The sequence below is a fragment of the Pleurodeles waltl genome, unplaced genomic scaffold (genome assembly GCF_031143425.1).
Source record: "Pleurodeles waltl isolate 20211129_DDA unplaced genomic scaffold, aPleWal1.hap1.20221129 scaffold_73, whole genome shotgun sequence".
Classification (NCBI taxonomy): Eukaryota; Metazoa; Chordata; class Amphibia; order Caudata; family Salamandridae; genus Pleurodeles; species Pleurodeles waltl.
In genome coordinates this window covers 889,929-916,685 of record NW_027150394.1, presented here as the reverse complement: position 1 = coordinate 916,685, position 26,757 = coordinate 889,929, and the positions used below count along the sequence as shown (strand labels likewise).

At 46.3% G+C, this 26,757-nt stretch overlaps 1 protein-coding gene across 1 annotated transcript in view; it reads left to right on the top strand.

Moving 5' to 3' along the window:
- Window positions 1–26,757, top strand: part of LOC138281240 (uncharacterized) — a 128,714-nt gene that overhangs the window by 22,787 nt on the left and 79,170 nt on the right. The window contains exons 4-9 of the mRNA XM_069219561.1: window positions 214–333; window positions 2,288–2,386; window positions 2,568–2,702; window positions 5,612–5,689; window positions 17,381–17,458; window positions 26,123–26,200. Coding sequence (XP_069075662.1) covers window positions 214–333; window positions 2,288–2,386; window positions 2,568–2,702; window positions 5,612–5,689; window positions 17,381–17,458; window positions 26,123–26,200 — 588 coding nt within the window. The remainder of the gene's footprint in view (window positions 1–213; window positions 334–2,287; window positions 2,387–2,567; window positions 2,703–5,611; window positions 5,690–17,380; window positions 17,459–26,122; window positions 26,201–26,757) is intronic.

Here is a 26,757-nt window from a genome sequence, read left to right as displayed (position 1 = left end):
CCTGCCCTTACTAATAACCCATTTTCCAACAGTCCCCAGCTTCCAGTGATGACATGGGGGGGGTCCCCGGATTCCTGTAACGATTGAGTGGGGGTCCACAGAAGTCAAAAGGCTAAGAACCGCTGGGCTAAGCTGTGTAAGCTATAGAATAAAGATCTGACACCTGTCCTGAGTGCCCCTCTAGCACAGCTCATGTTCTTGTTTCTCTTTCAGTGATCCTGTATGTCCTGGGCTTGCTGATTGTTGCTCTGGTTTTCAGTCTCCTCTATTTATTAACTCAACTCTTCCTCTATGTGTGCTGGAAGGGCTGTTGCCAATGTATTGAACAGATGGGTAAGTTTTGTAGCATTTGTCGTGTTTGATTAGACAAGATTGGGCTGTTGAGACGTGGAATTGGGAAAGATTCTAGGTAGAATGGTTGGTGCTTGGATTGAAATGCGGACTGTTGGGTAAGGGTTGGCAGAGGAGCTTCATTTAGGGCAGAAATTGTCTTTAGCGACTAGAGACTCTCTAACTATGTTCTCTTACCATTCTATGTTTAAAGTAGTGAGGATCAGCGATATCAGGTCTTGGCACTCTGAGAGGTAACGCCATTCATATTCAGTCAGTCCATCTCAGGTAGTACAGGTACCTCCTGCAAAAGAGAGCCAGTCCCCCATCCAGACTATCCTGGTGAACCCTGGGAAGAGCAGGTGTGAGCAAAGAGTTCAGCATATTTGTGATCCGTTAGTGCAAATATCAAACCGCTTTTAGGGCCTAGCTCAGGTGCATGGTCAGTAGCACCCGCATACTCAGCCAGTGACTCGGCGATCACTCACTCCATGCCCTGCAAAGGTGTACATGTTGCTTCTATCACTTGCAGCACGTGTTTAGCCCTGTCAAGGGAACAATGCCACAATTGTGTTGCAGTAATTAAGCTGTGGAATAGGATGAGCTGACAATGGGTTGGGGCAATAAACTGAGGGGCATATTTACAAGCCCTATGAGCTGCTGGTGCGTCGTTTTTGTGATACACCAGCTGCGCATAGTGCAGACCCATATCTACAAGGCCACGCAAAGCCACTTACCATGGGCATTGCACTGGGTGTTCCCACGAACACCCATGTGTTTTGACGCATTCCAAGAGTTTCTTAATTGCGTAAACCTGGAGCAGCACCAAAACCTTACGCCTCCCTAGAGCAGGCGTAATGAGGAGAAATATTTTCATTTCTCTTTGTTTTTTCCTCTTTCCATGTGTGCCACATTCTGCAGCACACATAGAAAGAGGGAACTGCCACTCTGGATTGTTCTTGTCCAGTAAGGTGTCCCTTCCGGCACAAAAACAATCCTGCTGACACCCTTACACCATGGTACAAGGGTGCCTGTGTTGGCGATAGGCAGCAATTTGTGCAGCGCAGGGGGAAAGGACAGAAATGCACAGTATCTTGTAAATATGGTGCATTTTTGACCTTTCCCTCTGGCACAGGACAGCGCAGCAACATCACTGACTGCACTACTCTGAGCCACTGGGCCTGGAAATATGTCCCTGAGTTCTCACAAAAGAGGGTGAGGCACATGCAAAGACAAGCAATAAAGAAGATGTATATTGGTTGTTAATGGCTGACCTTGTAAAGGATGCCTCCTGACATCACTCATAAAAGTAATGAAGCCTGTGATGGGTGTCCCTTCTCTGCACCCAACAGTGCTGTAAGATGGAAGTCTCCTTGTTCCAGGTGGAGCTACTGAATGATCTAAAAGAGTTCCCTGCACATAGAAACCACAAGAAAAAGCTCAAAGGGAGTGCAAGCCACATCTTACGTAGTCCTTCCAGCAGGGCCATCGGATGAAAGCGTCTCCTCCCACTTATTCATTTTAGACATTTGGAAGCTTGAACAACTAAGGGTGATTCAGTATTGCACCACCCTGCACGGGAGCTCAGGTTTTCTTGGCCTAAGGGTTCCCCATGTTGATGTGAACCCCAATACAATTCAACACTGGAGGATATTCATTCCTGTTGGTTGATGGCTAAGCAGGCGGGCAGTTACTTTATGTTTAATCATTGCTGACTACCCTTGGATCACCCGTAAGTTAACCCAATTTGTTGCAGCAAAAATTCCTTCCAGTGGAAACCTCATGAGGTGTTATTTATCCGTGTTGTCTGGTCTCTTAATTAATTGAATGCACATATAATGTGTGGGACTTGACTCTGTGATGTCAGCGCTATGTAATAAGTGTGACGGTGGCTTGGTGTTACATTATTTCTGTTAGTAACCAGGACTATTTTGTATTCTTTCTTTTATATGGCCAGTCTGTGTATCCCAGCGTGCGGGTTTCGTTTGCTGCTTCCTCTTCTTGGTCTGTGCCTTGATTTCTGCCATTGTTGGACAGGCCACCGCGGTTTCATATGGTGAGTATTCACTCAAGGGAAAAAACTGAGGACTTCGGGAATTTGAGGAGAAAGTGTCTGTCTTCACCTCTCTCATAGGTTTTACTTCTGTATTCATTCCACTGAATGTTAACAAAGCTTGACTGTGTCCTCTATGAAACAGAATTACTGGTTGTCTTTAAAAAGTCCCTGATTTTTGCAGCCGTCCCCATGATGAATCTCCTCTCCTTGGTGGTTCTGATGATTTGCCTCATCACCGAGGTCTTCTCATTATCGTACCGGAGGTATATGAAGCAGCCTTACCATTCGAAAGATGAGGAAAGGCAACATGACCAAGGTAAATGGGCATGCCCATTCTGAAGAATACATGGCGATGACCTGTTCACATTCTGTGTGAATGTGGTATGTATGTAACGCAATTTGTTGGGATTATTATGTTTCTTCTCTTCTAGGTATCTCCCTTTAGGTTACACATGTTAATCATTTTGGAAGTTAATGTGTGGGGTTAAAATAGAATGTGCATTTGTTTTATGTTGTTTTTCATTGCAACATGATCTGTTCAAAATAATTGTTATTAAGTTCTGAACAGAGTTTCATGGAAAGCTGACAAGTATGCATTGTTAATTGATATTTTCATTCTGCAAGATAGTTCTTTAAACAATAAGTAAAAAGGCCTTAGGACTCTTTCTGCTCACAGTTGAGTAACATCTAAATAATGTTATAAAAGCCAGGCCGGGGATGTGAAGGGTTAGAGAGGAACATCATGCCAGGCAACAATGGACGAGACAGGACACATACAATCGCATCACTTACTTTAGCTCAGGGATACAAGAAGGGCATTCAGCCTTCACTTGGTGCGCTTTTCAACCCAGCTGCCAGCTCACGACGAGAATAGCAGGCTCAGCCATTAGACTGAACACAGGCCTTGTTGTACAAACAAGTATGCGTATTTAAACCATCTCTGAAGACCAACTGAGGCTTTTCTTTTTGTACGAAGATCAGCTTAGTGAAAGGAAATAGAAGAATGAGGGTAGTATTGGTATAACATCGCACCGCAAATATGTTGGATTTTTATTCTGTTTACACGTTTGGTAGACAGCGCAGCTACCATTCTATCTTTATTGGTGTTACAATTCATACTGTGTGCACCAAGATAGGATTTGTTTAAAAAAAAAAAAAAAAAGTTTCAATTGTTTACTAGTGTTCTTGAGTGTGTTCTTCTTTAATGGAAGACAGTTGGTGTATCCAGTACTATTCCTGTGATTTCTCATATGATCAATTGTTACCTGAAACATACCTCACTCAACTAATGCTTAGTGGCTTGTGAGCTGGCTGCAGTCCAACTGGCTTTCTGTCTTCAGTTGGACAAAGTCCTTTATGCCAAAGGTCTACAAAGCCAAATTCTGGGTTGTGTTCTAGAACAGTGGTTCCCAAATGTTTGACTTCTGTGGACCCCCACTTTATCATTACTGGAACCTGGGGACCCCCCACTGAATAATTATTGGAATCAGGGGACCCCCTACTGAGTCATTACTGAAACAGGGGGACCTTATCTGTTAATATTATTTAATTTTCTAAGCAGTCACGGACCCCCTGAGGAGACCTCACGGACCCCCAGGGGTCCCTGGACCACAGGTTGGGAACCACAGTTCTAGAAGACGAACTAGAAAATGTATCAAAACTGAGCAAGAAGGCAGCAGACGACACACTAAGAGGTAATAGGCACTTTCCATGTGGTCTAGTAGTTCATTTGTAGATTACAGAACCAGAAAATCTGGCCACTTCTGCGTCATGACTCTCTCCAGCCATCTAAGAATGAGTAATGTCACTCCTAGTCACGTGACTGGACACTGCTTCCAGAGATGTTACTTTGAGTTTGCACTTATGAAAGTACGCATCAGGTCATTTGTGTGCATAAACACCCTTTAAGTGCACATTGTTGCTTATCTTCAGCAATTACATTTTGTCCACTCACAGTCTCAGGTGACCCTGTGATCAGTCGAAGTGACCCAAATACAAATATACAGGTGGCTATGATAGCTTTTCTTGAAGCATGAAGCAATTTCTTTGCGCAAGGACATGTAAGCGAAGTGTTTTGGGTCTTTAAATAAAATACCCCGCAGACAGGCCAATGCCATGAGCAACCTACTGGTTTTATCTGTGGTACAAGAATGACTGGTAACCTGTCAGGCTCCCTGATTTGCCAATGAAAATGAATTTGCTTTACTTGCTTGATTCCTGCATGGCATGTTTTGCATTCTTCACACACTCAGAAATGGGCCCTTATAACTCCTTTTCCCTCTAGTCAAGATGCCTCTTGGTTATTTGGGATCTGAATCCCATCCTCACATATATAGCCTTTAGCAGCCATAAATACCTGTCTGTGAAGAAGTGGGTTCCTGTCCCAATGTCATCTTCCAGGTTCACCAGAAAACATTAGGCTTTAAGCAAACCACGGGCTGTTCTATGAGGCCATGTTGGAACCAAGAAGCCCTTCCGCATACATCCCCAAAGTAACTGAATTCCATCTGTATGTGGGTGTTTTACTGCCATTTTTGCAGCACAGGGAACTTTCTGGGTTGTGCAGTAACCTGGATTATCCAGGGTTTTGTCTGACAAGTGCCGAACTATCAACCTTTTTTCCGCTGCCCAAAGGATTTTCCCAGGGGATACTAGAAGTGGATATCATTGAGATAGAAGAGAAAGGTGGAGGCAACCCAGGCGGCCAGTGATGGATGCTCCATCCTCAGTCACACTTCTCAGCATGTGATGCCAGTCTGGTTATGGCACCATAGACAATCATTAGATCAACAGATTAAGAGTATTCTGCTCTAGGTACCTTGCCACAGCATTCTGAGGAGGTGCCACCTCGCTATTGTAACATGCTGCAATATTGCCTGTCCTATAAGTAACAAGCAGAAGAAATAGTGGCGCACCTTGTACTGGAATAGTGTAACATAAACATTACTCAAAGGCTACAGAGTTGGTCTTTGTGGGAGAATCCAATTTCTATTTCATCTCATCTGGATGATCTATTCTTTCACAAATTACAATGTGCCTTAGACCGGGCGGTATTTGTTAGCACTTTTTAGTAGAGCGAGTTGTCAAAGTTATTTGTTAGTCAGAGTTGTTTTACATTGTTAACTCCTGTAAGTGTCAGATGGTTCATAAGTCTTAGTCATGAAGATTGTTATTGGAGTCTTAGGGGGTTGCAAGCATGCGCTCACCCTTTATGTTCATTTGCAGAAACCACTGTGGACAAAAATACGCCTGCTGCTGATGACCAGGAGGTTACGGACATTGTTTTCAAGGAACCATTGCACGGTATGTTTTCTCTCTAAATGTGGTTCTGGTCTCCTAAGATATTACTGTAGGAAAGTACCATCTTGCCTGGCATGTTGTTTTAGTCTGTGTCACTGGGACCCTGCAGCCAGGGTCCCAGTGCTCATAAGTATGTGCCCTGTATGTGTTCCCTGTGTGATGCCTAACTGTCTCACTGAGGCTCTGCTATCCAGAACCTCAGTGGTTATGCTCTCTCTGCTTTCCAAATTTGTCACTAACAGGCTAGTGACCAATTTCACCAATTCACATTGGCATACTGGTACACCCATATAATTCCCTAGTATATGGTACTGAGGTACCCAGGGTATTGGGGTTCCAGGAGATCCCTATGGGCTGCAGCATTTCTTTTGCCACCCATAGGGTGCTCTGCCAATTCTTACACAGGCCTGCCACTGCAGCCTGAGTGAAATAATGTCCACGTTATTTCACAGCCATTTACCACTGCACTTAAGTAACTTATAAGTCACCTATATGTCTAAACTTTACCTGGTAAAGGTTGGGTGCTAAGTTACTTAGTGTGTGGGCACCCTGGCACTAGCCAAGGTGCCCCCACATTGTTCAGGGCAAATTCCCCGGACTTTGTGAGTGTGGGGACACCATTACACGCGTGCACTATACATATGTCACGACATATGTATAGCGTCACAATGGTAACTCCGAACATGGCCATGTGAAATGTCTAAGATCATGGAATTGTCACCCCAATGCCATTCTGGCATTGGGAGACAATTCCATGATCTCCGAGTCTCTAGCACAGACCCGGGTACTGCCAAACTACTTTTCTCGGGGTTTCACTGCAGCTGCTGCTGCTGCCAACCCCTCAGACAGGTTTCTGCCCTCCTGGGGTCCAGCCAGGCTTGGCCCAGGAAGGCAGAACAAAGGACTTCCTCAGAGAGAGGGTGTTACACCCTCTCCCTTTGGAGAAAGGTGTTAGGGCTGGGGAGGAGTAGCCTCCCCCAGCCTCTGGAAATGCTTTCATGGGCACAGATGGTGCCCATTTCTGCATAAGCCAGTCTACACCGGTTCAGCGATCCCCCAGCCCTGCTCTGGCGCAAAACTGGACAATGGAAAGGGGAGTGACCACTCCCCTGACCTGCACCTCCCCTGGTAGGTGCCCAGAGCTCCTCGAGTGTGCTCCAGACATCTGCCATCTTGGAAACAGAGGTGCTGCTGGCACACTGGACTGCTCTGAGTGGCCAGTGCCAGCAAGTGACATCAGAGACTCCTTCTGATAGGCTCCTACAGGTGTTACTAGCCTATCCTCTCTCCTAAGTAGCCAAACCTCCTTTTCTGGCTATTTAGGGTCTATGCTTTGGGGAATTCTTTAGATAACGAATGCAAGAGCTCATCAGAGTTCCTCTGCATCTCTCTCTTCACCTTCTGCCAAGGAATCGACCGCTGACTGCTCTGGAAGCCTGCAAAACTGCAACAAAGTAGCAAAGACGACTACTGCAACCTTGTAACGCTGATCCGTCCGCCTTGTCGACTGTTTTCCTGGTGGTGCATGCTGTGGGGGTAGTCTGCCTCCTCTCTGCACTAGAAGCTCCGAAGAAATCTCCCGTCGACGGAATCTTCCCCCTGCAACCGCAGGCACCAAAAGACTGCATCACCGGTCCTCTGGGTCCCCTCTCAGCACGACGAGCGTGGTCCCTGGAACTCAGCAACTCTGTCCAAGTGACTTCCACAGTCCAGTGACTCTTCAGTCCAAGTTTGGTGGAGGTGAGTCCTTGCCTCCCCACGCTAGACTGCATTGCTGGGTACCGCGTGATTTGCAGCTGCTCCGGCTCCTGTGCACTCTTCCAGGATTTCCTTTGTGCACAGCCAAGCCTGGGTCCCCGACACTCTAACCTGCAGTGCACGATCTCCTGAGTTGTCCTCCGGCGTCGTGGGACCTTCTTTTGTGACTTCGGATGAGCTCCGGTTCACTCTTCTTCGTAGTGCCTGTTCCGGCACTTCTGCGGGTGCTGCTTGCTTCTGAGAGGGCTGCTTGTGTTGTTGGGCGCCCCCTCTGTCTCCTCACGCAATTGGCGACATCCTGGTCCCTCCTGGGCCACAGCAGCATCCAAAAACCCTAACCGCGACCCTTGCAGCTAGCAAGGCTTGTTTACGGTCTTTCTGCACAGAAGCACCTCTGCAAGCTTCTTCACGACGTGCGACATCCATCCTCAAAAGGGGAAGTTCCTATTCCTCTTCGTTCTTGCAGAATCCACAGCTTCTACCATCTGGTGGCAGCTTCTTTGCACCCACAGCTGGCATTTCCTGGGCATCTGCCCACTCCCGACTTGATCGTGACTTTTGGACTTGGTCCCCTTGTTCCACAGGTACTCTCGTCCGGAAATCTATCATTGTTGCATTGCTGGTGTTTGTCTTCCTTGCAGAATTCCCCTATCACTACTTCTGTGCTCTTTGGGGAACTTAGGTGCACTTTGCACCCACTTTTCAGGGTCTTGGGGTGGGCTATTTTTCTAACCCTCACTGTTTTCTTACAGTCCCAGCGACCCTCTTCAAGCTCACATAGGTTTGGGGTCCATTCGTGGTTCGCATTCCACTTCTAGAGTATATGGTTTGTGTTGCCCCTATACCTATGTGCTCTCATTGCAATCTATTGTGACTGTACATTGCTTGCATTGCTTTCTATTGCTATTACTGCATAATTTTGGTATTGTGTACATATATCTTGTGTATATTTGCTATCCTCATACTGAGGGTACTCACTGAGATACTTTTGGCATATTGTCATAAAAATAAAGTACCTTTATTTTTAGTATATCTGTGTATTGTGTTTTCTTATGATATTGTGCATATGACACCAGTGGTACAGTAGGAGCTTTACACGCCTCCTAGTTCAGCCTAAGCTGCTCTGCTAAGCTACCTTTTCTATCAGCCTAAGCTGCTAGACACCCCTCTACACTAATAAGGGATACCTGGACCTGGTGCAAGGTGTAAGTACCCCTTGGTACCCACTACAAACCAGGCCAGCCTCCTACAATTACACAATCTGTTGTATGATCAATTCTCCGTTCACTAGCAGGGCAGTCGGCAATTGGCTGCAGTTTAAATACCTATGGCAGGCAACATTGCTACTGGGATTTGGTGTCTTCCACAGAGTAAGTAAATCAAAGGTCTTGCAAAGTATCTGCAGCACCATTCTCTGGGTAATGTAGTGCAGTTGAGCCACTTACGTACACCAAAGCAGTCCATCTCCACTGCCTCACCAACACAGCTTCTTAGACTACCCAAGACTTGAGACTGATTTCTGCCCCCACTGATCCGCACATTTTGTGAGCCTTGGGTGGACTTGGGATTACTCTAGATGACTGTGTTGTGTCACAGGGACATGGGCAATAGACTGCCCTCAAGTATTGTCATCTCAGTGGAGGCTAGCCTCACTTTCCAGGATTGCAAGTATGGAATAGGCAGTAAGCATGAGGTTGGCTCTTGCATGCTCCCATGACCGCTTCTCAGATTCATACTAGTCTCTCAACCCATGAACTTATCCCAGGATTCATTGGGAATCCAGTATTTTGCTTACCAAATCTTAATTGCCCCCTTTCATTTGCACATGCTTGAAGTATGGAGCTAGACATGTTTATCTTGGACAAGTTTTAAAGGAGGAAGCATAGCCAGTAATGACCACCCACAGCATAAGCAGAAGCAAAGATATATGTTACAAATTTCTTGTACTGAGCCTTGGGTTTATTAAAGGTCCAATCATGCTTTACATAGTGCACAATGCAAATTTACATGGTGTTTCCTGTGTATGTTTGGTAACAGTGGAGCATGGGTAAAGATCTAGGGTGGTAGAAATGTGACACAAAGTGCTGCATGTTCTGAGTTGTATTCAAATTTAGTTAGCTACAAATACTCACTCCATTCCTCTTCTTGTGCCACGGTTAAATAGCAAAGGTATTGTCCTAAGAACTGGTTCAGTCGTTCGTTTTGGCCATCAACTTGTGGGTTATAGTTAATGGATAATGTGCCTCCAGGGTCTATAATGTTGCAAGCACAGACCAGAAGAGAGATGTGAATTACGTTCCATGATTAGCTATATTCGGGATAACATGCATGAGTATAATATTTTGATGGAGAATATGGGGCAGCTCATATGCACTTGGAAGGTTCATTAAAGGAAAGAAATGACTCTTGCTGGTGAGTAGATCCACCTCCACTATTGAGTTGTACCCATTACATACATTGCAAACATGTGGCTCCATTGAAAAATCCATGCAAGGGGTATGTCTTGCACTACATGGTACCTGAGCGCAGGCAGACACATCCTGATGAACATCTGTCCATTGCATTGGCTGCAGAAGTTCTGTTGGGCAGCTGCTATTTTCTTTACCATAAGATGTCCTGCAGTCTTGGCATGATGTATCTAGAGAACAGCTTGTTTTGAAGAGATGTAGAGGGCTAGTGAAAGAGATGTCCCTGGTAAAGGAATATGCCCTTTTTTTCGTCGTCTTGTCTGTTCCTGTGTCCATAAGTACTTATTCAAGCTTCTGTTTCACTTGTACAAGGAAGGTGACCGTCTTTATTAAAGCAATTGTGTTTTCAGGGTTTAGTTTAGCCGCTCTCTGTCCTAAAAAGTACAACTAGCTGTTTTCATCTGCTTCTGCCTCACTAGTGGTTGTGCTATTGGTAGTTGAGTGTAAAACTGAAAATAAAACACCACTGCCGTTGTCGTGGAGTTAGAGCTCTGATAGACTTTACAAAAAATGTAAATTCTGATGGTCATTTGAAATGATGAACATGGTATGTTATGCAGATTTGTAGAGCGCACTATCGCCGAGAAGGGTATCCTGGTGCTGAGCAGGTTTGAGCCTAGCCAAACGTAAGGCCTGGCAGAGCTACTTGGAAATCAAGGTCTTCAGCTTCTCGTGGAATTCAAGCAGTGAGGAGGTCGCTCTTATGTGTAGTGGCAGGTCGTTACATGCTTTTGGAGTGATGTAGGAGAAGTGTCGACCACCAGATCTTGTTTTCTGTATGTGTGAAATGTGTGCAACTCTGAGTCCGGACAATCCGAGGTGTCTGGAAGGGTAAAAGCAAATGTATGCTGAGCCAGTGTTATGCAGTGCCTTGAAAGTGTGGGTGAGAAGTTTCAATTGTTCTCCTTTTTGTATGGGGAGTTTGATCTTAGCATAGAGGGTGTTCCTGTAGTCCAACTTGCTTCTGACAATGGGGTGAGTGACGTTTTTTGCGTGCCAGTTAGGATCCATTTGAAAATCTTCCTCAGCATCTTTAGGGTATGAAGCACGAGGTGGTGACAGAATTGACTTAGTTGGTCATGTCAAGTTTGTAGTTGATGAAGATCCAAAATTTCTTGGTGTCGATGGTAGGGGTGTGTCAGTCCTAGCCCTGTTGGCCAGCAAGTGGAGTCCCACATGAAGTGCTCTTCCTGAAGTTCATGATTTCGGTCTTGTCGTTGGAACCCATCGCATAATCGCTATTCCTTAAACAATCTCTCAACAACCAATAGTACATCAAGTTCACCTCAGCCTAGGTGAAATTCCTAAGTAAAAAGGCTAAATGTTGCATTTGTCCTCTGATAGGATGACAGCACCAAATCACAGTCAGTAGCATGAGATCAAGCATCTTTGTCAACTGTAAAAGGGCAGTTAGGTATCTGGAAGGCTCAAGGAGGCTGATGTGAACATTTACGCCCTCATTATGACATTGGTGGTAAATCCCACTTACCGCCACACTGACAGCCGCCAAATTACCGCCGCAGCTGCGGATATCCGTTCACCATATTATGACACACACACACACACCAATCCGTCAGTATTCAGCCACATACACAAATCCGCCAGACCAAAGGTCAGTGATAAACTGGCAGTATCAAAACCCACACCGTTACGCCAACAGAACAACGCCCACCACATTATGACCCACGAATCACCACGGCGGACATTCAATGGCAGTAAACCATTGGCGGTACATACCGCCGCACTCACAATGGACACCTACATACAACACCACATTGGACAATTCAAACAACACACACCTGATACCCATACACACACCACGCCCACACCACTATAAAACACCCACCCACATTACCCACAACCCTCTACGATTACAAACCATTGCCAGCTGAGAGGCACCAAGAACACTGACGCAACTAGAACCACACACTATTCACACCTATACACCACTAACGCACTCCACATCACACACCCCAACACATTACCCAACATACCCTCACCAACACACAACACCCATGGCACCACAAAGACACCACAAAGACACCCCCGTTTCACAGAGGAGGAGTTAAGGGTCATGGTGAAGGAAATCGTCAGGGTAGAACCACAGCTCCTTGAAGCACAGGTGCAGCAGATATCTATAGCTAGGAAGATCGAGCTATGGCGGAGAATCGTGGACAGGGTCAACGCCGTGGGACAGCACCCAAGAACTAGGGATGACATCAGGAAGAGGTGGAACGATCTACGGTGGAAGGTAAGTTCCATTGAAGCAAGACACCAGCTCGCTGTACAGAGGACTGGTGGTGGACCCCCACCTCCTCCCCCCTCACAACTCACAGCATGGGAGGAGCAAGTCTTGGCAATACTGCTTCCTGAGGACCTGGCCAGAGTCGGAGGAGGACTGGACTCTGGTAAGTCAACTCTGAGCCATTATCACCCCCTACCTTCATGCCATCACATACCTTTACCCCCATCACTCCACAACATCCCACACACCCCACCATCACAACCCACTCATCCCAGTGCCCAGCCCTGCATGCTGTACCAATGCATGGACACCCCTCACAGCCCTGCATGGACACTCATCACTAAAGCATGCACACCATAGAGAATTAACTATCCCACCACACACAAGTGAAAGCTGTCAGGGCAAATCCAACCATAGAGGTAAATCCACAGATGTACAATATGTCAGACACAGAAACCATAACACACCATTTACATCCCCACAGGTATCCCAGCCAATGTCAGCGGAGAGGAGGTGCCAGCACTATCTGGTCACCCAACTGAAGAGGCCCACAGTGATGAGAGCAGCTGTGGTCGCCTGGATCTGGATGACCAACCTGGCCCATCAGGAACCACTGGACAGCCGGTTACCCAGGCCCAGTTGCACACCACCACAGAGCCTCCCGCATCTGGAAACCCCACCACAGCACCCACCCAGCGTACCCATTTTTCTGTCCCCAGGACACGTCAATCAGCAGTGTGTCCACCTCTACGGGGACCTCAGGCCACACCTCACACACAAGACAATCAGGGATCTGTGGTCAGTAGCAGTGGGCACACGGTTCAGGGGACAGAGGCACAGGCCAACAGGGACACTGGGAGGACTGCTGTGTGCCAGGAGAAGGACAGGACTAGGAAACCGACTCTCCAGGAGGCACTCGCTGAGATCCGGGGAGCCTATTAAGATTCCTAGGACACGATGGGCCAGATCCTGGACAATGTGCAGGAGAAAAGGCGGCTGCAGGAGGCACAGTGCCGGGGTATCAGGGAGGACTTGCAGGCCATTAACAACACCCTGATCTCCATTGCAAGGGTGCTTGCAGACATGGCCAACATTAGGAGGAAGGCAGTGTCACACCAGCAGGCCTCTGCCACTAGCCAGACATCTGAACAGCCTTCTACCTCCGCTGCTGCTTGTGGTCAGGAGGCCCTGCCACAGGACTCACAGGCCACCAGCACCCCTTCCCCTGCAGAAGGTGAACCACCACGCAAACGTTCCCTGCGATCCAGACAGAAACCGGAGACACTTGCCAAGACCCCGCCAGGAAATGAGACTTTCCTGATTGTCACCCTTGTGTCCCACTCTGTCACCCTGAACTGCCATTGCTCCCCTTCCAATGTCCCATGGACACTGCACCTGCGCCACAAACGGACTGGAACAATACCCTGGACTTTCCTCCATCATCAGCCCATCCCATTGCACTTGCCCCTCTATATATTAGCACTTTAATAAACACCCTTTGAACAATCCATTTGGAGTATGTCATGTATATCACATATGTATTCATTGAAACAGGTACAAACATTGCAAATCAACTGTACAGAGAATGAGCATAGATTAATGACCTGTTGCTGGCTGTAATGATCCCACCAGGAGTATATGTCAGGTCACCAACGTCTGCCAAATGAATTGCCAGAGGGAGCAGTAAGCGGGCTTAGAAGTGGAAAATATCAGCTTGCCATTGCCATACAAATTACAACCAAAGTCATTGTAATGTAAAGTAACACTGTCCTACCTGTGTATCATTGGAAGTATTGTCGGATCACATATGTTCTGTTGTCCTCATCCTCATCCTCTGCCTCCTCATCCTCACTGTCCACAGGGTCTACTACTGGCACACTGGCATCTCCCGCCTCCTCCAGGAATGGGACATGGCGTCTGAGGGCCAGGTTATGCAACATGCAGCATGCCACCACTATCTGGCAGACCTTCTTTGGTTAGTAGCACAGGGATCCACCTGTTAGATGGAGGCACCGGAACCTGGCCTTCAGGAGGCCAAAGGTCCTTTCACTTATCCTTCTGGTTCGCCCAAGTGCCTCATAACATTCTTCTGCCCTTGTCCTGGCATTCCTCACAGGGGTCAGCAGCCATGATAGGTTTGGGTAACCAGAGTCACCTGCAAATATTGAAGAACAACATTTAGCCACACACTATCCGATATGGCTTACACCATACACCATCATCTACTGGGTGGGAACCAAGGCTCACATAGTAGCCACACTCTGTGCCTCTAGTTGGGACATCACATTAGGAATGCTGCTATTCCTTAGGACAAAGGCATTGTGCACCAACCCAGGATACTTAGCATTGACTTGGGAGATGTACTGGTCTGCCAAGCACACCATCTAAATATTCATGGAGTGGAAACTCTTACGATTCCTGAACACCTGTTTATTCTGCCATTGGGGGACGAATGTAATATGTGTACCATCAATTGCCTCAATTATAATTATGTTGGGGAAACACCCCATTGCATAAAACTCGACCTTCACTGTGGCCAAATCCTCAACCTGGGGGAAAACAATGTAGCTGCACATGTGTTTTATGAGGGCAGACAACACTCTTGTCAGCACTATTGAGAACATTAGCTGTGACCTTCCTGCTGCCAAGCCCACTGTCACTTGGAAAGGACCAGTTGCCAGGAAATGGAGTACTGATCGCACTTGCACAAGAGGGGTGTTCCCAGTGGGATGACGGATAGCAGATATCAGGTCAGGTTCCAACTGGGCACACACCTCTGTGATTGTGGCCCTCTCCAGCCTATAGGTGAGAATAATTTGCCTGTCCTCCAGTGTTGCCAAGTCTACCAGGGGTCTGTACATGTGGGTATGTCTCCATCTCCTATTTATCCACATCGGTAGGAATCTAAGGGACAAAACAGTGAGGAGCCGGTCACAAACTGAGCAATGGAGCTACATCATTAGACTGAACACAGGCCTTGTTGTGCAAACAAGTATGCGTATGTGTATCTGAAGACCAACTGAGGCTTTTCTTTTTGTGCGAAGATCAGCTTAGTGAATGGAAATAGAAGAATGAGGGTAGTATTGGTATAACATCGTACAGCAAATATGTTGGATTTTTATTCTGTTTACACGTTTGGTAGACAGCGCAGCTACCATTCTATCTTTATTGGTGTTACAATTCATACTGTGTGCACCAAAATAGGATTAGTTTTTTAAAAATAAAATACAATTTCTAAAAGTATCAATTGTTTACTAGTGTTCTTGAGTGTGTTCTTCTTTAATGGAAGAGAGTTGGTGTATCCAGTACTATTCCTGTGATTTCTCTTAGGATCAATTGTTACCTGAAACATACCTCACTCAACTAATGCTTAGTGGCTTGTGAGCTGGCTGCAGTCCAACTGGCTTTCTGTCTTCAGTTGGACAAAGTCCCTCATGCCAAAGGTCTAAAATGCCAAATTCTGGGTTGTAATCTAGAACAGTGGTTCCCAAACTTTTGACTTCTGTGGACCCCACTTTATCATTACTGGAACATGGGGACCCCCACTGAATCATTATTGGAATCAGGGGACCCCCTACTGAGTCATTACTGAAACCTGGGTGCTTTATCTGTTAATATTATTTAATTTTCTAAGCAGTCACGGAACCCCTGAGGAGACCTCGCGGACCCCCAGAAGGCAGCAGACGACACACTAAGATGATAGGTACTTTCCATGTGGTCTAGTAGTTCATATGTAGACTACAGAACCAGAAAATCTGGCTACTTCTGTGTCATGGCTCTCTCCAGCCCTCTAAGAATGAGTAATGTCACTCCTAGTCACGTGACTGGACACTGCTTCCAGAGATGTTACTTTGAGTTTGCACTTATGAAAGTACGCATCAGGTCATTTGTGTGCATTAACACCCTTTATGTGCACATTGTTGCTTATCTTCTGCAATTACATTTTGTCCACCCACTGTCTCAGGTGACCCTGTGATCAGTCAAAGTGACCCAAATACAAATATACAGGTGGCTATGATAGCTTTTCTTGAAGCATGAAGCAATTTATTTGCGCAAGGACATCTAAGCGAAGTGTTTTGGGTCTTAAAATAAAATACCACTCAGACAGGCCAATGCCATGAGCAACCTACTGGTTTTATCTGTGGTACAAGAATGACTGGTAACCTGTCAGGCCCCCTGATTTGCCAATGAAAATGAATTTGCTTTACTTGCTTGATGCCTCCATGGCATGTTTTGCATTTTTCACACTCAGAAATGGGCCCTTAGAACTCCTTTTCCCTCTAGTCAAGATGCCTCTTGGTTATTTGGGATCTGAATCCCATCCTCTCATATATAGCCTTTAGCAGCCATACATTCCTGCCTGTGAAGTGGGTTCCTGTCCCCATGTCATCTTCCAGGTTCACCAGAAAACATTAGGCTTTAAGCAAACCATGGGCTGTTCTATGAGGCCATGTTGGAACCAAGAAGCCCTTCCGCATACATCCCCAAAGTAACTGAATTCCATCTGTACGTGGGTGTTTTACTGCCATTTTTGCAGCACAGGGAACTTTCTGAGTTGTGCAGTAACCTGGATTATCCACGGTTTTGTCTGACAAGTGCAGAACTACCAACCTTTTTTTCGGCTGCCCAAAGGATTTTCGCAGGGGATACTAGAAGTGGATATCATTGAGATAGAAGAGAAAGGTGGAGGCAACCCAGGCGGCCAGTGATGGATGCTCCATCCTCAGTCACACTTCTCAGCATGTGATGCCAGTCTGGTTATGGCACCATAGACAATCATTAGATCAACAGATTAAGAGTATTCTGCTCTAGGTACCTTGCCACAGCATTCTCAGGACGTGCCACCTCGCTATTGTAACATGCTGCAATATTGCCTGTCCTATAAGTAACAAACAGAAGAAATAGTGGCTCTCCTTGTACTGGAATAGTGTAACATAAACAATACTCAAAGGCTACAGAGTTGGTCTTTGTGGGAGAATCCAATTTCTGTTTCATCTCATCTGGATGATCTATTCTTTCACAAATTACAATGCGCCTTAGACCGGGCGGTACTTGTTAGCACTTTTTAGTAGAGCGAGTTGTCAAAGTTATTTGTTAGTCAGAGTTGTTTTACATTGTTAATTCCTGTAAGTGTCAGATGGTTCATAAGTCTTAGTCATGAAGATTGTTATTGGAGTCTTAGGGGGTTGCAAGCATGCGCTCACCCTTTATGTTCTTTTGCAGATACCACTGTGGACAAAAATAAGTCTGCTGCTGATGACAAGGAGGTTCAGGACAGGGCTTGCAAGGAAGCATTGCAAGGTATGTTTTCTCCTCTCTAGATGTGGTTCTGGTCTCCTAAGATATTACACAATCTGTTGTATGATCAATTCTCTGTTGACTAGCAGGGCAGTCGGCAATTGGCTGCAGTTTAAATACTTATGTCAGGCAACATTGCTACTGGGATTTGGTGTCTTCCACAGAGTAAGTAAATCAAAGGTCTTGCAAAGTATCTGCAGCACCATTCTCTGGGTAATGTAGTGCAGTGCAGTTGAGCCACTTATGTACACCAAAGCAGTCCATCTCCACTGCCTCACCAACACAGCTTCTTAGACCACCCAAGACTTGAGACTGATTTCTGCCCCCACTGGTCCGCACATTTTGTGAGCCTTGGGTGGACTTGGTATTACTCTAGATTACTGTGTTGTGTCACAGGGACATGGGCAATAGACTGCCCTCAAGTATTGTCATCTCAGTGGAGGCTAGCCTCACTTTCCAGGATTGCAAGTATGGAATAGGCAGTAAGCATGAGGTTGGCTCTTGCATGCTCCCATGACCACTTCTCAGAATCATACTAGTCTCTCAACCCATGAACCTATCCCAGGGTTCATTGGAAATCCAGTATGTTGCTTACCAAATCTTAATTGCCCCCTTTCATTTGCACATGCTTGAAGTATGGAGCTAGACATGTTTATCTTGGACAAGTTTTAAAGGAGGAAGCATAGCCAGGAACGACCACCCACAGCATAAGCAGAAGCTAAAGATGTATGTGTGTTACAAATTTCTTGTACTGGGCCTTGGGTTTTTTAAAGGTCCAATCATGCTTTACATAGTGCACAATGCAAATTTGAGTGGTGTTTCCTGTGTATGTTTGGTAACAGTGGAGCATGGGTAAAGATCTAGGGTTGTAGAAATGTGACACAGAGTGCTGCATGTTCTGAGTTGTATTCAAATTTAGTTAGCTACAAATACTCACTCCATTCCTCTTCTTGTGCCACCGTTAAATAACAAAGGTATTGTCCTAGGAACTGGTTCAGTCGTTCGTTTTGGCCATCAACTTGTGGGTTATAGTTAATGAATAATGTGCCTCCAGTGTCTATAAAGTTGCAAGCACAGACCAGAAGAGAGTTGTGAATTACGTTCCATCATTAGCTATATTCAGGATAACATGCATAAGTATAATATTTTGCTAGAGAATATGGGGCGACTCATATACACTTGGAAGGTTCATTAAAGGAAAGAAATGACTCTTGCTGGTGAGTAGATCCACCTCCACTATTGAGTTTTACCCATTCCATACATTGCAAACGTGTGGCTCCATTGAAAATCCATGCAAGGGGTATGTCTTGCACTACATGGTACCTGAGCACAGTTAGACACATCCTGATGAACATCTGTCCATTGCATTGGCTGCAGAAGTTCTGTCGGGCAGCTGCTATTTTCTTTACCATAAGATGTCCTGCAGTCTTGGCATGATGTATCTAGAAAACAGCTTGTTTTGAAGAGATGTAGAGGGCTAGTGAAAGAGATGTCCCTGGTAAAGGAATATGCCCTTTTTTTCCGTCTTGTCTGTTCTTGTATCCATAAGTATTTATTCAGCTTCTGTTTCACTTGTACAAGGAAGGTGACCGTCTTTTATTAAAGCAATTGTGTTTTCAGTGTTTAGTTTGGCCGCTCTCTGTCAACACCACCGCAGTTGTTGTGGAGTTAGACCTCTGATAGACTTTACAAAAAATGTAAATTCTGATGGTCATTTGAAATGATGAACATGTTATGTTATGCAGATTTGTAGAGCACACTATCGCCTGGGAGGGTATCCTGTTGCTGAGCAGGTTTGAGACTAGCCAAACTTAAGGCCTGGAGGAGCTACTTGGAAATCCAGGTCTTCAGCTTCTCGTGGAATTCAAGAAGTGAGGAGGACGCTCTCATGTATAGTGGCAGGTCGTTACATGCTTTAGGAGTGATGTAGGAGAAGTGTCGACCACCATATCTTGTTTTCTGTATGTGTGAAATGTGTGCAACTAGGAGTCCGGACAATCGGAGGTGTCTGGAAGGGTAAAAGCAGATGTGATTGAGGTATGCTGGGCCAGTGTTATGTAGTGCCTTGAAAGTGTGGGTGAGAAGTTTCAATTGTGCTCCTTTTTGTATGGGGAGTTTGATCTTGGCATAGAGGGTGCTCCTGTAGCCCAGCTTGCTTCTGACAATGGGGTGAGTGACGTTTTTTTGCGTGCCAGTTAGGAGCCATTTGAAAATCTTCCTCAGCATCCTGAGGGTATGAAGCATGAGGTGGTGACGGAATTGACTTAGGTGGTCATGTGAAGTTTGTAGTTGATGAAGATCCAAAATTTCTTGGCGTGGATGGTAGGGGCGTGTCAGTCCTAGCTCTTTTGGCCACCAATTGGAGTCCTACATGAAGTGCTCTTCCTGAAGTTCACGATTTCGTTCTTGTTGTTGGAACCCATCGCATAATCGCTATTCCTTAAACAATCTCTCAATAACCAATAGTACACCAAGTTCCCCTCAGCCTGGGTGAAATGCCTGAGTAAAAAGGCTAAATGTTGCATTTGTCCTCTGATAGGATGATAGCACCAAATCACAGCCAGTAGCATGAGATGAAGCATCTTCGTCAACTGTAAAAGGGCAGTTTGGTATCTGGAAGGCTCAAGGAGGCTGATGTGAACATTTAGGCCCTAATTACGACACTGGCGGTAAATCCCACTCACCGCCACACTGACAGCCGCCAAATTACAGCCACAGCGGTGGATATCCGTTCACCATATTATCACACACACACACCGATCTGTCAGTATTCAGCCACATACACAAATCCGCCAGACCAAAGGTCAGTGATAAACTGGCAGTATCAAAACCAACGCCGTTACGCCAACAGAACAACGCCCACCACATTATGACCCACGAATCACCACGGCGGACATTCAACGGCAGTAAACCATTGGCGGTACATACCACCGCACTCACAATGGACACCTACATACAAAACAACACCACATTGGACAATTCAAACAACACACACCTGACACCCATACACACCCACACCACTATAAAACACCCACCCACATTACCCACAACCCTCTACGATTACAAACCATTGCCAGCAGAGAGACACCAAGACCACTGACACAACTAGAACCACACACTATTCACACTTATACACGACTCACGCACTCCACATCACACACCCCAACACATTACCCAACATACCCTCACCAACACACAACACCCATGGCACCACAAAGACACCCCTGTTTCACAGAGTAGGAGTTAAGGGTCATGGTGGAGGAAATCGTCAGGGTAGAGCCACAGCTCCTTGGAACACAGGTGCAGCAGATATCTATAGCTAAGAAGATGGAGCTATGGCGGAGAATCGTGGACAGGGACAACGCCGTGGGACAGCACCCAAGAACTAGGGAAGACATCAGGAAGAGGTGGAATGATCTACGGGGGAAGGTAAGTTCCATTGCAGCAAGACACCAGCTCGCTGTACAGAGGACTGGTGGTGGACCCCCACCTCCTCCCCCACAACTCACAGCATGGGAGGAGTAAGTCTTGGCAATACTGCATCCTGAGGACCTGGCCAGAGTCGGAGGAGGACTGGACTCTGGTAAGTCAACTCTCTGCAATTATCACCCCCCCTACCTTCATGCCATCACATACCTTTACCCCCATCACTCCACCATCCCACACACCCCACCATCACAACCCACTCATCCCAATGGCCAGCCCTTTATGCTGTACCAATGCACGGACACCCCTCACAACCCCGCATGGACACTCATCACTAAAGCATGCACACCATAGAGAATTAACTATCCCACCATACACAAGTGAAAGCTGGCAGGGCAAATCCAACCATAGAGGGAAATCCACAGATGTACAATATGTCAGACACAGAAACCATAACACACCATTTACATCCCCACAGGTATCCCAGCCAATGTCAGCGGAGAGGAGGTGCCAGCACTATCTGGTCACCCAACTGAAGAGGCCCACAGTGATGAGAGCAGCTTTGGTCGCCTGGATCTGGATGACCAACCTAGCCCATCAGGGACCACTGGACAGCCAGTTACCCAGACCCAGTTGCACACCACCACAGAGCCTCCTACATCTGGAAACACCACCACAGCACCCACCCAGCGTACCCATACCTCTGTCCGCAGGATACGTCAATCAGCAGTGTGTCCACCTCTACGGGGACCCCAGGACACACCTCACACACAAGACAATCAGGGATCTGTGGTCAGTGGCAGTGGGCACATGGTTCAGGGGACAGAGGCACAGGCCAACAGGGACACTGGGAGGACTGTTGTGTGCCAGGAGGAGGACAGGACCAGGACACCCACTCTCCAGGAGGCACTCGCTGAGATCCGGGGAGCCTATCAACATTCCTTGGACACGATGGGCCAGATCCTGGACACCGTGCAGGAAAACAGGCGGCTGCAGGAGGGACAGTATCAGGGTATCAGGGAGGACTTGCAGGCCATTAACAACACCCTGATCTCCATTGCAAGGGTGCGGGCAGACATGGCCAACATTGAGGTAGGCAGTCTCCCACCATTGGGCCCCTGCCACTAGCCAGACATCTGAACAGCCTTCTACCTCCGCTGCCGCTTGTGGCCAGGAGGCCCTGCCACAGGACTCACAGGCCACCAGCACCCCTTCCCCTGCAGAAGGTGAACCACCACGCAAACGTTCCCTGCGATCCAGACAGAAACCGGAGACACTTGCCAAGCCCCCGCCAGGAAATGAGACTTTCCTGATTGTCACCCTTGTGTCCCACTCTGTCACCCTGAACTGCCATTGCTCCCCTTCCAATGTCCCATGGACACTGCACCTGCGCTACAAACAGACTGGAACAATACCCTGGACTTTCCTCCATCATCACCCCATCCCATTGCACTTGCCCCTCTATATATTAGCACTTTAATAAACACCCTTTGAACAATCCATTTGGAGTATGTCATGTATATCACATATGTATTCATTGAAACAGGTACAAACATTGCAAATCAACTGTACAGAGAATGAGCATAGATTAATGACCTGTTGCTGGCTGTAATGATCCCACCAGGAGTATATGTCAGGTCACCAACGTCTGCCAAATGAATTGCCAGAGGGAGCAGTAAGCGGGCTTAGAAGTGGAAAATATCAGCTTGCCATTGCCATACAAATTACAACCAAAGTCATTGTAATGTAAAGTAACACTGTCCTACCTGTGTATCATTGGAAGTATTGTCGGATCACATATGTTCTGTTGTCCTCATCCTCATCCTCTGCCTCCTCATCCTCACTGTCCACAGGGTCTACTACTGGCACACTGGCATCTCCCGCCTCCTCCAGGAATGGGACATGGCGTCTGAGGGCCAGGTTATGCAACATGCAGCATGCCACCACTATCTGGCAGACCTTCTTTGGTTAGTAGCACAGGGATCCACCTGTTAGATGGAGGCACCGGAACCTGGCCTTCAGGAGGCCAAAGGTCCTTTCACTTATCCTTCTGGTTCGCCCAAGTGCCTCATTATAACGTTCTTCTGCCCTTGTCCTGGCATTCCTCACGGGGTCAGCAGCCATGATAGGTTTGGGTAACCAGAGTCACCTGCAAATATTGAAGAACAACATTTAGCCACACACTATCCGATATGGCTTACACCATACACCATCATCTACTGGGTGGGAACCAAGGCTCACATAGTAGCCACACCCTGTGCCTCTAGTTGGGACATCACATTAGGAATGCTGCTATTCCTTAGGACAAAGGCATTGTGCACCAACCCAGGATACTTAGCATTGACTTGGGAGATGTACTGGTCCGCCAAGCGCACCATCTGAATATTCATGGAGTGGAAACTCTTACGATTCCTGAACACCTGTTCATTCTGCTGTTGGGGGACGAATGTAATATGTGTACCATCAATTGCCTTAATTATGTTGGGGATATACCCCATTGCATAAAACTCGACCTTCACTGTGGCCAAATCCTCAACCTGGGGGAAAACAATGTAGCTGCACATGTGTTTTATGAGGGCAGACAACACTCTTGTCAGCACTATTGAGAACATTAACTGTGACATACCTGCTGCCAAGCCCACTGTCACTTGGAAAGGACCAGTTGCCAGGAAATGGAGTACTGATCGCACTTGCACAAGAGGGGGGTTCCCAGTGGGATGACGGATAGCAGATATCAGGTCACGTTCCAACTGGGCACACAGTTCTGTGATTGTGGCCCTCTCAGGCCTATAGGTGAGGATAATGTGCCTGTCCTCCAGTGTTGCCAAGTCCACCAGGGGTCTGTACATGTGGGTATGTCTCCATCTCCTATTCATCCACAGCGGTAGGAATCTAAGGGACAAAAGAGTGAGGAGCTGGTCACAAACTGAGCAATGGAGCTACAACATTAGACTGAACACAGGCCTTGTTGTGCAAACAAGTATGCGTATGTGTATCTGAAGACCAACTGAGGCTTTTCTTTTTGTGCGAAGATCAGCTTAGTGAATGGAAATAGAAGAATGAGGGTAGTATTGGTATAACATCGTACAGCAAATAAGTTGGATTTTTATTCTGTTTACACGTTTGGTAGACAGCGCAGCTACCATTCTATCTTTATTGGTGTTACAATTCATACTGTGTGCACCAAGATAGGATTTGTTTTAAAAAAAAAAACAATTCTAAAAGTATCAATTGTTTACTAGTGTTCTTGAGTGTGTTCTTCTTTAATGGAAGACAGTTGGTGTATCCAGTACTATTCCTGTGATTTCTCATATGATCAATTGTTACCTGAAACATACCTCACTCAACTAATGCTTAGTGGCTTGTGAGCTGGCTGCAGTCCAACTGGCTTTCTGTCTTCAGTTGGACAAAGTCCTTTATGCCAAAGGTCTACAAAGCCAAATTCTGGGTTGTGTTCTAGAACAGTGGTTCCCAATTGTTTGACTTCTGTGGACCCCCACTTTATCATTACTGGAACCTGGAGACCCCCTACTGAGTCATTACTGAAACATGGGGACCTTATCTGTTAATATTATTTAATTTTCTAAGCAGTCACGGACCCCCTGAGGAGACCTCACAGACCCCCAGGGGTCCCTGGACCACAGGTTGGGAACCACAGTTCTAGAAGACAAACTAGAAAATGTATCAACACTGAGCCAGAAGGCAGCAGACGACACACTAAGAGGATAGGTACTTTCCATGTGGTCTAGTAGTTCATTTGTAGATTACAGAACCAGAAAATCTGGCTACTTCTGCGTCATGACTCTCTCCAGCTCTCTAAGAATGAGTAAAGTCACTCCTAGTCACGTGACTGGACACTGCTTCCAGAGATGTTACTTTGAGTTTGCACTTATGAAACTACGCATCATGTCATTTTTGTGCATTAACACCCTTTAAGTGCACATTGTTGCTTATCTTCAGCAATTACATTTTGTCCACCCACTGTCTCAGGTGACCCTGTGATCAGTCGAAGTGACCGAAATACAAATATACAGGTGGCTATGATAGCTTTTCATGAAGCAATTTCTTTGCGCAAGGACATGTAAGCGAAGTGTTTTGGGTCTTAAAATAAAATACCACTCAGACAGGCCAATGCCATGAGCAACCTACTGGTTTTATCTGTGGTACAAGAATGACTGGTAAACTGTCAGGCCCCCTGATTTGCGAATGAAAATTAATTTGCTTTACTTGCTTGATTCTTGCATGGCATGTTTTGCATTCTTCACACACTCAGAAATGGGCCCTTATAACTCCTTTTCCCTCTAGTGGCTCTTGGTTATTTGGGATCTGAATCCCATCCTCACATATATAGCCTTTAGCAGCCATAAATTCCTGCCTGTGAAGTGGGTTCCTGTCCCCATGTCATCTTCCAGGTTCACCAGAAAACATTAGGCTTTAAGCAAACCATGGGCTGTTCTATGAGGCCATGTTGGAACCAAGAAACCCTTCCGCATACATCCCCAAAATCTAACTGAATTCCATCTGCACGTGGGTGTTTTACTGCCATTTTTGCAGCACAGGGAACTTTCTGGGTTGTGCAGTAACCTGGATTATCCAGGGTTTTGTCTGACAAGTGCCGAACTATCAACCTTTTTTCCGCTGCCCAAAGGATTTTCCCAGGGGATACTAGAAGTGGATATCATTGAGATAGAAGAGAAAGGTGGAGGCAACCCAGGCGGCCAGTGATGGATGCTCCATCCTCAGTCACACTTCTCAGCATGTGATGCCAGTCTAGTTATGGCACCATAGACAATCATTAGATCAACAGATTAAGAGTATTCTGCTCTAGGTACCTTGCCACAGCATTCTCAGGACGTGCCACCTCGCTATTGTAACATGCTGCAATATTGCCTGTCCTATAAGTAACAAGCAGAAGAAATAGTGGCGCACCTTGTACTGGAATAGTGTAACACATAAACATTACTCAAAGTCTAGAGAGTTGGTCTTTGTGGGAGAATCCAATTTCTATTTCATCTCATCTGGGTGATCTATTCTTTCACAAATTACAATGCGCCTTAAACCGGGTGGTATTTGTTAGCACTTTTTAGTAGAGCGAGTTGTCAAAGTTATTTGTTAGTCAGAGTTGTTTTACATTGTTAACTTCTGTAAGTGTCAGATGGTTCATAAGTCTTAGTCATGAAGATTGTTATCGGAGTCTTAGGGGGTTGCAAGCATGCGCTCACCCTTTATGTTCTTTTACAGTTACCACTCAGGACAAAAATAAGCCTGCTGCTGATGACAAGGAGGTTCAGGACATGGATTACAAGGAACCATTGCAAGGTATGTTTTCTCCTCTCTAGATGTGGTTCTGGTCTCCTAAGATATTACACATCTGTTGTATGATCAATTCTCTGTTGACTAGCAGGGCAGTCGGCAATTGGATGCAGTTTAAATACCTATGGCAGGCAACATTGCTACTGGGATTTGGTGTCTTCCACAGAGTAAGTAAATCAAAGGTCTTGCAAGGTATCTGCAGCACCATTCTCTGGGTAATGTAGTGCAGTGCATTTGAGCCACTTATGTACACCAAAGCAGTCCATCTCCACTGCCTCACCAACACAGCTTCTTAGACCACCCAAGACTTGAGACTGATTTCTGCCCCCACTGGTCCGCACATTTTGTGAGCCTTGGGTGGATTTGGGATTACTCTAGATGACTGTGTTGTGTCACAGGGACATGGGCAATAGACTGCCCTCAAGTATTGTCCTCTCAGTGGAGGCTAGCCTCACTTTCCAGGATTGCAAGTATGGAATAGGCAGTAAGCATGAGGTTGGCTCTTGCATGCTCCCATGACCGCTTCTCAGAATCATACTAGTCTCTCAACCCATGAACTTATC